The sequence below is a fragment of the Bombina bombina genome, chromosome 4, assembly GCF_027579735.1.
Source record: "Bombina bombina isolate aBomBom1 chromosome 4, aBomBom1.pri, whole genome shotgun sequence".
Taxonomy (NCBI): Eukaryota; Metazoa; Chordata; class Amphibia; order Anura; family Bombinatoridae; genus Bombina; species Bombina bombina.
The window spans coordinates 1,067,210,169-1,067,227,178 of record NC_069502.1 but is presented as its reverse complement, the minus strand read 5'-3'; the positions used below and the strand labels follow the sequence as shown (position 1 = coordinate 1,067,227,178).

Here is a 17,010-nt window from a genome sequence, read left to right as displayed (position 1 = left end):
CCCCGCAAAAGGCCCTTTTAAGGGCTATTTGTAATTTAGTGTAGGGTAGGGCTTTTTTATTTTGGGGGGCTTTTTTATTTTGTTAGGGGGATTAGATTAGGTGTAATTAGTTTAAAAAACTTGTAATTTGTTTTTTATTTTCTGTAATTTAGTGGGGGGGGGGTTGTACTTTAGATAATTTTATTTAATTTTATTTAATTGTATTTAGTTTAGGGAATTTATTTAATTATAGTGTAGTGTTAGGTGTAATTGTAACTTAGGTTAGGTTTTATTTTACATGTATATTTGTTTTTATTTTAACTAGGAAGTTATTAAATAGTTATAAAATAGTTATTAAATAGTTTAGTTTTAACTAGGAATAATTTATTTAATGATAGTAATATTTATTTATATTTATTTAAATTATATTTAAGTTAGGGGGTGTTAGGGTTAGGGTTAGACTTAGGTTTAGGGGTTAATAAATTTAATGTAGGTGGCGGCGGTGTCGCGGGGGAATTAGGGGTTAATAATTTTAATGTAGGTGGCGGCAGTGTAGGAGGGGCAGATTAGGGGTTAATAAGTTTAATGTAGGTTGCGGCTGTGTAGGGGGGGCAGATTAGGGGTTAATAAATTTAATGTAGGTAGCGGGGGTATAGGGGGGCATATTAGGGGTTAATAAATTTAATGTAGGTGGCGGCGGTGTGGGGGGGCAGATTAGGGATTAATAAATATAATGTAGGTGGTGGCGGTGTAGGGGGGCAGATTAGGGGTTAATAAGTATAATGTAGGTGGCGGTGGGCTCCAGGAGTGGTGGTTTAGGGGTTAATACATTTATTAGAGTTGCGGTGGGGTCCGGGAGCGGCGGTATAGGGGGAAAACAGTATAGTATAGTGTAGGTGTTTAGTGACAGGGTACCAAGAAAGCTGTAAAAAAGCCGAAGAGCAGCGAGATCGATGACTGTTAGTTAACAACAGTCCGCTGCTCATCGCCCCATACTTAGTGCACAGCTTTTTGACAGCTTTTTTGATAATTTTGGAGAATGTATTCAGGTCCGCGGCAGTGATGTTAGGCGAACTTTGGCGAGCGTATTGGTGCCGTCGAATGCAAGTAAGTTGACGGCTTGATAAATAGTTGCCAATGTGTCCAGTTTGCTGCTGAAATAAAGTAAAAAACCCATGATTGGGAGGATTGGGATCCTAGCTGCGAGCCATACATCACATGGTTGATTTTCCCTCTATCTAATTGGATCCAATGGTGTTATCCCTTGGATGGTGATCACTAAGAACTTGTAAAACATGGATCAGGAACCAAAACATGCCAATAAACAAGATCAGGACGATTGCAATTGACTCCTAAGTGCTTAAAGGGATAGTCTAGTCAGAATTAAACTTTAATGATTCAGATAGAGCATGCAATTTTAAGCAACTTTCTAATTTACTCCTATTATCAATTTTTCTTTGTTCTTTTTTATCTTTATTTTAAAAAATTAGAATGTAAGCATGGGAGCCGCCCCATTTTTGGTTCAGCACCTGGGTAGCGCTTTCTGATTGATATCTAAATGTAGTCACCAATCAACAAGTGCTACCCAGGTCTGAACCAAAAATGGGCTGTCTCCTAAGCTTATATTCAAATAAAGATACCAAGAGAATGGAGAAAAAATTATAATAGAATTCAATCAGAAAGTTGCTTAAAACTGCATGCTCTATCTGAATCATGAGTTTAATTTTGACTAGACTAATTCTTTAACCCCTGAAAAGTGGTTAAACAAATAAGTTAAGTCAGTTCCAGAGCAGTAATGAAATACTGGGAGGTAAATGAGCACATCTGATGAGCCAATGACAAGAAGCATATATATATGTAGTTCCCAGTAGTGCTTTACTACTTCTCGGCCTACCTAGCCATGTATTTTGACAAAGGATACAAAGGGAACAAAGTAAATATGATAACATTAACAGATTGAAAAATCTCTTAAAATTGCATTTTCTATATTATGCATTAAAGTTTATTTATGACCATCATGTCCCTTTAATCTAGGATAAAACCAATTGAGCTATACTTAGCTAAAGTAACACATATACAGACGTATAGCTGTGCCCTATAATATAATACAAAAAGATTTAAACCACATCAAAGTTAAAAGGGACAGTCAACACCAGAATTTTTGTTTTTAAAAAAAATAGATAATCTCTTTATAACCCATTCCTCAGTTTTGCATAACTAAAAGTTATAATTATGCATGTTTTACCTCTGTAATTATCTTGTATCTAAGCCTCTGCTGACTGCCCCCTTATTTCAGTTCATTTGACAGACTTGTATTTTAGCCAAGCAGTGCTCACTCCTCGGTAAATTCACGTGAGTGAGCTCAGTATTATCTATGTGAAACACATGAACTAATGCCCTCTAGTGGTGAAAAACGTTCAAAATACTTTCAGATTAGAGGCGGCCTTCAAGGTATAAGAAATTAGCATATGAACCACCTAGGTTTAGCTTTAAACTAAGAATACCAAAAGAACAGAGAAAAATTGGTGATAAAAGAAAATTGGAAAGTTGTTTAAAATGACATGTCCTATTTGAATCATGGAAGTTTTTTGATTGTCCCTTTAAGAGTGTAGATTTGTAAAATGATGGAATATTTTGCAGATATTCTTACAACTTACAATAGCATTGTTTGCAATGATTGTATCTTGGAAACAGCAGGGATAAAATTAATTCCAGTGTTCGATATTAACCTACAAGAAGAAATAAAATTGAAAATTAGGTTTAAAATAACAGTATGGCTCTTTTATGTAAAACATTGCTTGCTGATGCAAATAGGTATTGAATAGTTTAAAACAGTATTATTATCATGATATGTAATTTCAAAATGAATTTAAACAATTTAGAAATAGTAAGTCACTAAATATCAGTCCACAGAAACTTTGATGATTTCAATATAATAATACAAATTGTAACAGGGATCCACTATTTACTATTTATGTGTTTAAAATATGTATACATTTATAATTGTGCAGTACATCATAAACTACAATAACTGACATACTTGGTTCAATAAAAAAAATAAAAAAAATAAAAATAAACCTAGTTGTTCTATATCACTGACAATATATTTCATTTGTATAATTATACATAATACATTTATGTAAATAAGTATGTGACTAAGATTTATTATTAGAAAATAACATCACTTGTTTCACAAGTTGTGAATTGTGTGCAGAGCACAAACCCAACAAATAATGGCCAAGAATTCAAGTGGAACACTCTTGATAGTGCAGGGTGCACTATATATATATAGATAGAAAACATAGAAACATAGACTTTGACGGTAGATAAGAACCAAAAAAGCCCGTCAAGTCTACCCATATTACATGTTACTTTTTTCTTAGGCTAGCCTTATGCATGTCCCAGGCATTTTTGAATTCCTTTACAGTCTTTGTGTTTACCACCTCAATTAGAAGTTTATTCCATGAATCCACCACCCTTTCTGTAAAAAAAATGCTTCCTCACATTTCTCCTGAACCTGACACCCTCTAACTTTAGATTGTGACCTCTTGTTGTGGCCTTTGTTTTTTTTTTGTGGAAAAAGCTTTCAGCTTCTATTATGTCCCTTCATGCATTTGAAGGTTTCTATCATGTCACCTCTTTCCCTTCTATCCTCTAAACTATACAGATTTAGGTCATAGAGTCTTTCTTTGTACGTTTTATATTTTACATTGTTTACCATTTTAGTAGCCCTCTTTTGAACAGCTTCTAGTTCATTTATATCTTTCTTAAGATATGGCCTCCAGAACTGGACACAGTATTCCAAATTCATCCTAAATAATAATCATATGAAGTGGCATAAGAAACTTGCTATTTCTACTACTGATACCTTTCTCAATGTAACTAAGTATTCGACTGGACTTACTGGCTGCATTGCTGCATTGATATGATTAAGGGCAATTGAGCCCGAAACGTCATGTTTTTCCTCCTGGTACTGAATAAAATTGAAATATAGTTTACCTCTGCTGTGCTGCTGAATTATTGGTGCTGCACTGCTGCATTGTGTAGCAAATGTTAAATTATCTGAAATAACAATCCCCAAGTCCATTTCTTCTTTAGTTACAGTCAGTAGTGTACCATTGAGACTATGGGGTCAATTTATTAATGTGCAAGCTGACATAATACGATGTAGCGTATCATGTCCGCTGCACATCGATAAATGCCGACAGCGTACGCTGTTGGCATTTATCATTGCACCAGCAGTTTTTGTGAACTTCTGGTGCAATACCGCTCCCTGCAGAATTGCGGCCGCTAGTAGGGGGTGTCAATCAACCTGATCGTATTCGATCGGGTTGATTTCTGTCCGCTGCCTCAGAGCAGGCGGACAGGTTACGGAGACCGCTGCTTACGGTGCTTTATAAATTGATCCCTAGAATTGGCCTTTGGGTTTTTGTATTCTATTTGTATATTTTTGCGCATGGTAATATTAAATTTCAGATCCAATTTATTTGACCAGTTCTCTAGTTTTTTTTTAATATCACTGTTCATTTGATCAACCCCTCCTAGAACATCAACTCTGTTACAAATGTGTGTATCATCAGCAAACAAGCAACCCTTCCCCTTAAGCCCACTTCCAATATCACTTATGAACATGTTAAACAAAACAGGCCCAAGAACTGACCCTTGTGGAACACCAATAGTAACTTACCCCTTAATTTGAATGTAATCCATTATTTGAAACCTTCTGCCTTCTATATTTAAGCCAGCTTTCTACCCACTTAACAATCTTAACATCTACTCCAAGGCAATACATTTTGTGAATACGTTTTTTTGTGTGGGACAGTGTCATATGCTTTGCTAAGGTCTAGATATGCAACATCTACGACTCCTTCCTGGTCTATTAATTTATTTACTTTGTTAAAGAAATCAATTAGATTAGTCTGACATGATCTTTCAGTAGTGAAACCATGCTGTCCTTTGTCTTCTAAGTTGTTTGTCTGAAGGTAAGACAGATGTTTTTCCTTTTAAAGAGTTTGCATTAATTTCCCTGCAATTGAGGTCAAACTGACTGGCCTATAGTTCGAAGAATCTTCCCTACTACCCTTTTTATAAAGAGGGACTACAATGGCACTTTTCCAGACTTTTGGAACAAAACTCCTTGTCATGAGATGCAGGACATATGCAGGACACAGCAATGATGGTACAACTCTATTTTATTACAGAGCATAGCAATACACATCCAGACAGGTTGATTGTACTAAACTAACTGCGACACAGACACCGGACCTAAGCCCCGCCCACCAGCTAGTGACATCACATCCTGCTATCATCACATCTTCCCCTTTTTCAAAGGCAAAGCATACATTCACATATATTAAACAACAAGGTACACCAACAGGGTATACACAACATTTTGTTTTAGAACATTATAAAAAACAGATAGATTAGAAAACATGAACAAACAAATTACATCCTGACTTGGACATCGGGGTAGACTACCCTAGTCCACAGTGACCATGGGATTATTCTGCCCATACTTCCGGTCACTGTTCTAGCTAAAGTCAGTCCCTGTATCGGGCCGGAAGCCTCACCACTCTTCCGCTTGATGTAACTTTGCATGAATTGTCCTCTGATACAGAAGATGGTGAACAAGAGTCTGCTGGAGGCAAAGATATATCCCCGCTATGATCTTGCTGAGGGGAAGGCACCTCTCTTAGAACAGGAGATCCCACCGGCGGTGGTACTGAGGTATCCGGTTCCAGACTCTCAGGTACAGGCTGAAGATGTCTTCGGTTACGGCGTGTAACCGTCCCTCCCTCTGTAAGGACTGTGTAAGACCTTGGTTCTGGAGAGCGGCCCACTACCGTAGCAGGCGTCTTCCATTTCTTCTCATCATCCAGTTTAATTCTGACACTTTGGCCCGCTTTCAGTTCCTGTAAAGGCCTGACAGAATGTCTCCTGTCGTAGAAGAAACGATAACCCTTTTTGGCCTCTTCATCCCTCCTAAGGACTTCGTCCCGAGGAACAGGGCCAGGCGGCTTGAAGACACCCACTGAGGGTAAAGTGGTGCGAATCTGGCGTCCTAGCATCAGCTGTGCCGGGCTAAACCCGGTGGCTTGAATGGGCGTCGCCCTGTATGACAAGAGGGCTAGGTACGGTTCAGATTGCTTTAGGATGAATTTTGTTGTTTGAACTGCCCTTTCAGCCATTCCGTTGGCCTGCGGATAATGTGGACTTGACGTGGAATGTACAAAATCATATTCTCTGCTGAAGGCACTGAACTCTGTAGAAGCGAACTGCATGCCATTATCACTCACCAGCTCCATTGGAATGCCCCAGCGGGCGAACAAGCTCTTCAGGCGAATGATAACGGCCTGACTTGTGATATCATTCAGGGGTGCTATTTCCAAATACCTGGAATAGTAGTCGATAACAACAAGAAACTTTTTCCCGTGCAGTTCGCACAAATCAGCAGCTATTTTCTGCCACGGCCCCGCAGGCAGCGGAGTAGACATTAAGGGCTCCCTTCTCTGAGTAGGCCGGCGTTCCCGGCAAAAGGCACATTTAGACACGTGATTTGCAATGTCGGAGCTGATCCCAGGCCACCACACAGCTGTAGCTGCTCTTTCTCTGCACTTTGTAATGCCTAAGTGGCCATCATGAATCCTGTTTAACATCTCCTTCCTCATGCTGACAGGAATTACAATACGGTCTTGGAACAGCACCAACCCCTCCAGCTCCGTGAGCTGCGACCTCTCTGGCTGGTAAGCATTTAAAGACATCCAGGCTGCCCGGCTCTCGGGCCAGCCATCTCTTATGTACCTTATAACTTCTTGCAGATCTGTGTCCAAATATGTCTCTTTCTTTATCTCTTCCAGTTTCCTTGAAGAAATGGACTTAGAGGCCAGAACTGAATCAACATACACTTTTACATCCGATTCTGTAGAGGATTCTTCAGCAGCAGCCAGCGGGAGCCTGGACAGTGTATCTGCCACAACCAGCTGCTTCCCCGGCACATGCACTGCCTGAACATTGAACCTGAGCAGTCTCATTAAAAGTCTCTGGCATCTCAAGGGTGTTTTGTCGATGTCATAAGAATTGATAAGAGGGACTAGCGGTTTGTGGTCAGTTTCCAGACTAAATTTCTCCAAACCCACTAGATAACGCTGAAAGCGCTCACAGGCCCAAACTGCGGCCAGGCACTCTTTCTCAATTTGAGCGTATTTTGACTCCGCAGCCGTCAGTGTGCGGGAACAGTAGGCGATGGGCTGTAGTTTGTTGTCATTCAGCTGCAGGAGTGCAGCCCCCAACCCATAACTGCTTGCATCAGCACTAACCACAGTCTTTTTTGAAGGGTCGTAGAACCCCAGCACTGGGGCAGACCCCAGCAGGGACTTAGCATGCAGGAACGCTTTTTCTTGTGAGGGTCCCCAGACCCAGGCAACATCTTTCTTAAGCAACTCTGTGATAGGGTGCAAAACTGTAGATAAATCTGGAAGAAACTTGCCCACGTAATTTACTAGGCCCAATATCTGTCTCAGCTCATGTACATCAGAAGGGCTTTTCATCTGTTCGATAGCCCGAATTTTCTCGGGGTCCGGCTTGATGCCATCCCCGTTGATGATATGCCCAAAGTAGCATAATTCAGTTTTCCTAAAATGACATTTTTCTTTATTCAGCTTCAGCCCAGACTCTTTGATAGCCTGCAGCACACAACTCAAACGCTGATCATGCTCCTCCACTGTAGACCCATACACTAGAATGTCGTCCATGACGACTGCTGTGCCCACGTGGCCACTCAGGAGAGAACTCATTTCCCTCTGAAAGATCTCAGGAGCGGAGGATATCCCAAAGGGAAGTCTGCAGAAACAGAACCGACCTACCGGAGTGATAAAGGTAGTCAGTTTGCGGCACTTTGGATCCAGGGGGATCTGCCAAAAGCCGCTAGAAGCGTCTAATGTGGAAAAGAACTTCGCCCCAGCCAACTTCGGGGCTATATCTTCCAGTGTCGGCAGCACAAATCTCTCCCTCTTCACTGCCTCATTCAACCTTTTCAGGTCCACACAGATGCGCACCTTTCCGTTTTTCTTTGCAACTGGAACAATGGGGGCACACCAATCAGTTGCTTCAACAACCTCCTCAATAACCCCCATAGACTTCATGCGCATGAGCTCTTTCTCCACTTGAGGCATGAGCGGGAACGGAATTCTACGAGGAGTAGAAATACTGTACGGGACTGCGTCACTTTTAAGTGCTATACGGACAGGTTTGCAGCTCAGTAGGCCCAACTCGCCAAACATATCTTCAGAGATCTCATTCACTCTGGCCACGAGGCCCAAGTCACAGGCTGCTTTTCTGCTCAATAAACTGTTAACACACTGACCTCGGATCACATGCACCCACATGGTGAACTTCCTTTGTTTGTACTCACAGCTGGCAAGAAATTTCCCCACACAATCAATGCGGCCACCAGGACTATGAACATTTGTAGTAACCTTCGCCAGCTGGGGCTGTCGAGGCAGTCTCATAAATTCAGCAAAAGACATTACAGTGATATCTGCTCCTGTGTCAATCTTAAAATCAACATTGGCTCCCATTACAGTAAAGGTAACTTTCCAATCTTCCTCTGAGCTTGTCCGTTCCACAACAGACCCCACAAAAGACACTTCCTGACCCTCCTGGTCACTGTCCACCTGCATCTCCTTAATGTATTCAGTTTTACACACCACTTCAAAATGGCCTATTCTGTTACATTTTCTGCATCTTTTATCTCTGGCCGGGCATATAGCACTCTGATCATGAGCCCGGTAGCACCGTGTGCATCGGCCATGTTGCGCCCATCCACTTCTAGGCCTTTCCAGTACTTTAGATCTACCGCTCACACTGTGCCTTTCACTAGCAATTTTCCTAGACTGTTGTACTTCATCCACAATACTCTCAGACCTCAGATCAGCACTTTGCTTTTTCACCAGTTCACTCTGGCGGGCCATCCTAATAGCCCCGTCTAATGTTAAATCAGGCTCTAACTGCAGCTTCAGGGAGACTTCAGCATCTGCAATTCCAATAACTATTCTGTCTCTGATTTGCTCTTCTTTAGCAACACCAAACTCACAGAATTCAGCTAATTCATACAGGCTGCGCAAAAATGACTCCACAGATTCTCCCACACGCTGATTACGTTTGTGAAAACAAGCTCTCTCATGAATCACATTTCTTTTGGGCACAAAGTGGGCACTGAGTTTATCCATAACTATATCAAAGTTAACTTCTTCCCCTTCTTGGAAAGTAAAAGCATTGAACACTGGCTCTACATCTTTCCCCATAGAGTATAAAAGAGAATTAACTTGTACTTCACCACTCTCCTTGTTCAGTTTGGATGCAATCCTGAAGCGCTGAAACCGCTGACGCCATGTGGGCCAAGCTGCAGGCTGAGAAAAGTCAAAAGGCTCAGGTGGGGTAAACTTTGACATCGTCATCATCAGAAACAGAAGCGTAGTCCAGAACTTCTGACACCATGTCATGAGATGCAGGACATATGCAGGACACAGCAATGATGGTACAACTCTATTTTATTACAGAGCATAGCAATACACATCCAGACAGGTTGATTGTACTAAACTAACTGCGACACAGACACCGGACCTAAGCCCCGCCCACCAGCTAGTGACATCACATCCTGCTATCATCACACTCCTGTTAGCAGTGACTGATTAAATAAATCAGCTAATGAAGTAGCTATCACAGATCAAAGTTCTCTAAGAACTCTTGGATGAATATTATCTGGACCCAGAGACATATTTACTTTTATTTTTTATAAAGTCCTTGAAACCTCTTCCTCTGTAAAAAGACAAGCACAACTCCCATTATCATTTAAAGTAACATCTCTTAATATAATCCCACTATCTGTACCATCTGTTGTAAAGGCTGAACAAAAGTAATAATTTTTTGTAATATGATCGCATTACAGATGGGTTATAGAGCTTAGTATATCGCCAACCCCTTTAGCTCCCTTGTAGAGGATTAATAGCTACAGATAGTCATTAGCTAGTGATCTTTTGCCTAGTGCTGCACACTGTAATGGGGATAATTAATAATTTTATGCTTTTCTCTGGTTTTTATATGTGAAACGAATATTGAATATGACATTTGTGTAGTATTTTGGATTGGACTCACCTGTTAATTTTTAAATGTTTAAAGGGACATGAAACCCAAATTTCTTCTTTCATGATTTAGAAAGAGCATGCAATTTTACACAACTTTCTAATGTACTTCTGTTATCTAATTTGCTTAATTCTCTTGATATCCTTTGCCAAAAAGCATATCTAGATAGGCTCAGTAGCTGCTGATTGGTGGCTGCACATAGATGCCTCGTGTGATTGGCTCACCCATGTGCATTGCTATTTCTTCAACAAAGAATATCTAAAGAAAGAAGAAAATTAGATAATAGAAGTAAATTGTAATATTGTTTAAAATTGTATTCTCTATCTGAATCATGAAAGAAAAAAATTGGGTTTAATGTCCCTTTAACTGTGTTTTTTTTTATTTAACCCTTCTGTAATAAAAGTTATGTTTTAATATTGATAACCCCCTTTTTCTGGTTTGGGGAGTAGAGACATTAACTGGTATGTATCTTTCAGTGCTTAAACAATGCTTTTTCCTATTTCATTTATTAAACCAAGGTATTGATCTAGGCCTGTTTTGGTATATGTCATGACAAGGTTTTGCCCTCAAAAGTGATCATATTACAAAAAATAGTTCACTTTTCACAAACTTTCAGTTTCTCACTGCAATTATTAACATTGCGCTTGTGCAGTCATAACTCAAATTTTAGTAAAATTTTCTCTGGCATTTCCTTTGTTCAGAAATAGCAGACATGCATGACTTTGCCATTGCTTTTTGGTTATAAGAAGGCCACTACTTGCAACTGTGCACCACACTTCTAATATTCCCAGCAGCAAAGGGGTTAATCGTGTAGATTTTAAGGTTAATTTTAGATGTAGTTTAGAAATCACCCAGGCACCTCCCACCCCTGATCTCTCTCTCTCAAACATCTATCTTCCCTCCTAAACCCACCACTGGTCACCAACATCTTAGGTACCAGCAGACAGTCTCTGCCAGTATCCAGTTTTAGAGCATTCTTTTTTTTTAAAAAAAAAAAATATATATTATTTTTTATTGTAGGGATCCCTCCTCAATTCTCCCACCTCACTGATCCCTCCACAAAAACTCTCTAACCCCCCCCCCCCCTCTGACTAGAAGTCCCCATTTTAAGTATTAGCTGCTTTCTGCCAGTGACCAGTTTATAGAATTTATTAATACAAAATAATTTCCAGTAGTTTAGGGTTCCCTCCTTCCCCCTCCCTCCCTCCCTCCCCCAAGCTATCATTATTTATACTCCCCACCTCTGTCAAAACCTCTTTTGCCTCACAAAACATTTTTTTCTTTAGCAATGTATCGCAATCTGTCTGTATCTGTGATATGCCTTCATATGGTACCATATAAAGGCAGATGCCTTCTGCCTCTGGCTGCAGTCTTAGCTGTCAAAGCTGACATCAGGAACCGCAGCAAGAGATAGAAGATAGGATGTAGGTACTATGTCAACAGGGTACGCTAGGCAAAGTTTAATTTTTTATTACGTAAAAATTGTCTAGTTTATTAAAAGGTGAACTGATCATGTGCTAGAATTTTAACATTGACAAAAGGGCATATAAATAGCCAAGAAATACTTCACAAAATTGGCAAATAAATTACATTTTCAACAGGCTTAAAGGGACATTAAACCCAAAAATGTTCTTTCATGATTCAGATAGAGGATATCATTTTTAAAAAGTTTCCAATTTACTTCTGTTATCAATTTTATTTCATTCTCATGTTATTCTTTGTTGAAGAGATACCTAGGTAGGTAGCGTGCACATGCCTGAAGCACTACACGACAGGAAATAGTGCTGCCATCTAGTGTCCCTGCTAATGTAAAACATTGTTGCAAAACTGCTGCTTTATAGTGCTGCAGACATGTGCACACTCTTAAACTTACATTTCTGCTTTTCCACAAAATAACAAGAAAACTAAGAAAATGTGATAATAGAAGTAAATTAGAAAGTTGTTTAAAATGCTATGTTCTATTTAAATCATGAAAGAAAAACATTGGGTTTTATGTCCCTTTAAGGTCCAGAACGTGAAAAAAAATAAATTGAAAAGTAAAAAGAAAACACTTTTTACAAACTGTCAAAATATCTTCTATGATTGAAATACCTTTGTGAAATTGTCTCCATGAAAGATATAGCGGGTGTTTTTGTGGCCAGAATGCATTTGAAAATGGTCTGCAGTCATATCAAGCTATTTCGTAACAAGAAAGTTACGTCAATTTAGGCACATTTGCTGAAGTTAATAACCTCCCCAGGCATCACCAGATATTGCTGCCGCAAATCTACATTCAACAGCCTTATTTATCATTGGAAAAACCAGCGAGACCTCAAGGCGTTGAAGTAAAATTGACTTTATTGGAGATGAATATAAAAATAGCATAAAAGCTTATAGCCCTTGCATAAGGGGTACATAGAACAGGTCCTACGCGTTTCGGCAGCCCTCTGCCTTATTCATGGACTGATAAGTTCACATCAACATGCTACTTAAATACACCTGAGCCCCCAGGTGTGAGAAACCCCGTATATGCTAATTTAAAGGGACAGGATAATACCTAACAATCAAGTTCTTAAATGGTATGGAAATACAATTGAAAGGATCATTTAAATGATAAGTCACATATTATCCAATTAATTTGGACTTTAAAATGAAACATTCACAAAATCACATATCCTTTTAGATAAAAAAAAGTGAATATAAAGAGAAACAATCATTAGTGCAGACAAGGCTAAATGACATCTTCTGGTCTTAATTCACAATGCAAAGGAGTGAAAGCAGAAAGGAGAAATGATGCACAATCATTACTAAAGCAATGTTTATAAGATAGGGATAGCATTAACCTGCCAATATGAAAATCCAAAACATTATTGTTTGGGATCCTAGCCATAAATTAACTCTATATGGATAGTTTTTAATCTAAAGGATTATCATATATTCTACCCTATATTTAACTATAACCATCATACTAACCATTAAGTGTACCTAGTGCCTATTGATTTATTATCCTTACTGCTATCATACCTAGACCATTTTAACTTTCAAAGCATTGATATATATGGTTCTCAATGAACACAGATTGCTGTATTTATATGTCAAGAATTATACCTTGTGTGTAGATTATTAAAGTATTAGATGAACACATTTGTAAACTGCCGGCTAATTATAGCCAGTGTTAATGTTGTTGATTCCAGAAATTGATGACATCACCATCAATATTGAAGCCCTTTGGTCTTCTAGTCTGTAGCTTGAAGATCCAAAAGGCCTCCTTAAACAATAACTTAGTCATTCTATCTCCTCCACGAAGTGGAGCTCTGATCTGATCGATCACTTGCCACTTAAAAGATGAGACTACTTTATCATGAACATAGATAAAGTGCCTAGCTAGGACTGAGCACTCAACACCATTCTCTATATTATTCAGGTGTTCCCTGATCCTGTTTCTGCCTTCTCTGGAGGTGCACCCTACGTACTGCTTCTTACATTGGGTGCACTCAACCAGATATATCACAAAAATGGAACGGCAATTTGTATAGGATCCAAGATCAAACACCTTGTGCGTAGCAAATGATTGGAAGTGTTTAGTGACACATGTAAAACCACATGCTATGCAGCTGCTGAAGTGACATTTATAATGTCCTTTAACCTCTAGCCAGCTGCTGACCCTAGTAGGAGGAACAGCCTTTCTTTGGTACAAAATTGCAGCCTTGAGATACATAATCTTTAAGGCTCATAAATAAAAAGAGAGAAGCGCTCAACCTGGAAACGAACAATAGCATAATAGCTTGTTCAATGGCTAGTTACCACCCAAGAAGCAGCCTCTTTTTGCTCTTGTGCGCTTCTCTCTTTTTATTTATGCAAATTATGACACTTAGGGAAGTCTCCCTAAGTGTGATGCGGGAATCCAGACGTGGACCCGTTGCTCAGTGTGCCTAGAGAGATACTACTGCACCTCACTGACGAGGCCCACAATAGGCCGAAACGTACGTCTGGGGTTTTGCTGTTTCTCTTGTTCAGAGAGGGATTGCCTGGTATTTCGGGGCTGGACTGTACTGTGAAGTCAGGATCAGACTGATATGCTACAGGAAAGTTCTTCTCTGTGAAAGGCACATATTGAGAAAAAAGAGGCTGCTTCTAGGGTGGTAACTAGCCATAGAACAAGCTATTATGATATTGTTCGTTCCCAGGTTGAGCGCTTCTCTCTTTTTATTTATGCAAATTATGACACTTAGGGAAGTCTCCCTAAGTGTGATGCGGGAATCCAGACGTGGACCCGTTGCTCAGTGTGCCTAGAGAGATACTGCTGCACCTCACTGACGAGGCCCACAATAGGCCGAAACGTACGTCTGGGGTTTTGCTGTTTCTCTTGTTCAGAGAGGGATTGCCTGGTATTTCGGGGCTGGACTGTACTGTGAAGTCAGGATCAGACTGATATGCTACAGGAAAGTTCTTCTCTGTGAAAGGCACATATTGAGCAAAAAGAGGCTGCTTCTAGGGTGGTAACTAGCCATAGAACAAGCTATTATGCTATTGTTCGTTCCCAGGTTGAGCGCTTCTCTCTTTTTATTTATGCAAATTATGACACTTAGGGAAGTCTCCCTAAGTGTGATGCGGGAATCCAGACGTGGACCCGTTGCTCAGTGTGCCTAGAGAGATACTGCTGCACCTCACTGACGAGGCCCACAATAGGCCGAAACGTACGTCTGGGGTTTTGCTGTTTCTCTTGTTCAGAGAGGGATTGCCTGGTATTTCGGGGCTGGACTGTACTGTGAAGTCAGGATCAGACTGATATGCTACAGGAAAGTTCTTCTCTGTGAAAGGCACATATTGAGCAAAAAGAGGCTGCTTCTAGGGTGGTAACTAGCCATAGAACAAGCTATTATGCTATTGTTCGTTCCCAGGTTGAGCGCTTCTCTCTTTTTATTTATGCAAATTATGACACTTAGGGAAGTCTCCCTAAGTGTGATGCGGGAATCCAGACGTGGACCCGTTGCTCAGTGTGCCTAGAGAGATACTGCTGCACCTCACTGACGAGGCCCACAATAGGCCGAAACATACGTCTGGGGTTTTGCTGTTTCTCTTGTTCAGAGAGGGATTGCCTGGTATTTCGGGGCTGGACTGTACTGTGAATTCAGGATAAGACTGATATGCTACAGAAAAGTTCTTTTCTGTGAAAGGCACATATTGAGCAAAAAGAGGCTGCTTCTAGGGTGGTAACTAGCCATAGAACAAGCTATTATGCTATTGTTCGTTCCCAGGTTGAGCGCTTCTCTCTTTTTATTTATGCAAATTATGACACTTAGGGAAGTCTCCCTAAGTCTGATGCGGGAATCCAGACGTGGACCCGTTGCTCAGTGTGCCTAGAGAGATACTGCTGCACCTCACTGATGAGGCCCACAATAGGCCGAAACGTACGTCTGGGGTTTTGCTGTTTCTCTTGTTCAGAGAGGGATTGCCTGGTATTTCGGGGCTGGACTGTACTGTGAAGTCAGGATCAGACTGATATGCTACAGGAAAGTTCTTCTCTGTGAAAGGCACATATTGAGCAAAAAGAGGCTGCTTCTAGGGTGGTAACTAGCCATAGAACAAGCTATTATGCTATTGTTCGTTCCCAGGTTGAGCGCTTCTCTCTTTTTATTTATGCAAATTATGACACTTAGGGAAGTCTCCCTAAGTGTGATGCGGGAATCCAGACGTGGACCCATTGCTTAGTGTGCCTAGAGAGATACTGCTGCACCTCACTGACGAGGCCCACAATAGGCCGAAACATACGTCTGGGGTTTTGCTGTTTCTCTTGTTCAGAGAGGGATTGCCTGGTATTTCGGGGCTGGACTGTACTGTGAAGTCAGGATCAGACTGATATGCTACAGGAAAGTTCTTCTCTGTGAAAGGCACATATTGAGCAAAAAGAGGCTGCTTCTAGGGTGGTAACTAGCCATAGAACAAGCTATTATTCTATTGTTCGTTCCCAGGTTGAGCGTTTCTCTCTTTTTATTTATGCAAATTATGACACTTAGGGAAGTCTCCCTAAGTGTGATGCGGGAATTCAGACGTGGACCCGTTGCTCAGTGTGCCTAGAGAGATACTGCTGCACCTCACTGACGAGGCCCACAATAGGCCGAAACGTACGTCTGGGGTTTTGCTGTTTCTCTTGTTCAGAGAGGGATTGCCTGGTATTTCGGGGCTGGACTGTACTGTGAAGTCAGGATCAGACTGATATGCTACAGGAAAGTTCTTCTCTGTGAAAGGCACATATTGAGAAAAAAGAGGCTGCTTCTAGGGTGGTAACTAGCCATAGAACAAGCTATTATGCTATTGTTCGTTCCCAGGTTGAGCGCTTCTCTCTTTTTATTTATGCAAATTATGACACTTAGGGAAGTCTCCCTAAGTGTGATGCGGGAATCCAGACGTGGACCCGTTGCTCAGTGTGCCTAGAGAGATACTGCTGCACCTCACTGACGAGGCCCACAATAGGCCGAAACGTACGTCTGGGGTTTTGCTGTTTCTCTTGTTCAGAGAGGGATTGCCTGGTATTTCGGGGCTGGACTGTACTGTGAAGTCAGGATCAGACTGATATGCTACAGGAAAGTTCTTCTCTGTGAAAGGCACATATTGAGCAAAAAGAGGCTGCTTCTAGGGTGGTAACTAGCCATAGAACAAGCTATTATGCTATTGTTCGTTCCCAGGTTGAGCGCTTCTCTCTTTTTATTTATGCAAATTATGACACTTAGGGAAGTCTCCCTAAGTGTGATGCGGGAATCCAGACGTGGACCCGTTGCTCAGTGTGCCTAGAGAGATACTGCTGCACCTCACTGACGAGGCCCACAATAGGCCGAAACGTACGTCTGGGGTTTTGCTGTTTCTCTTGTTCAGAGAGGGATTGCCTGGTATTTCGGGGCTGGACTGTACTGT

At 40.8% G+C, this 17,010-nt stretch overlaps 1 protein-coding gene across 2 annotated transcripts in view; it reads right to left on the bottom strand.

Moving 5' to 3' along the window:
• Positions 1-17,010, bottom strand: part of LOC128657795 (follicle-stimulating hormone receptor) — a 626,230-nt gene that overhangs the window by 218,498 nt on the left and 390,722 nt on the right. For both annotated transcript variants that reach the window (XM_053712211.1, XM_053712212.1), the window contains one exon: positions 2,637-2,708. In XM_053712211.1, coding sequence (XP_053568186.1) covers positions 2,637-2,708 — 72 coding nt within the window. The remainder of the gene's footprint in view (positions 1-2,636; positions 2,709-17,010) is intronic.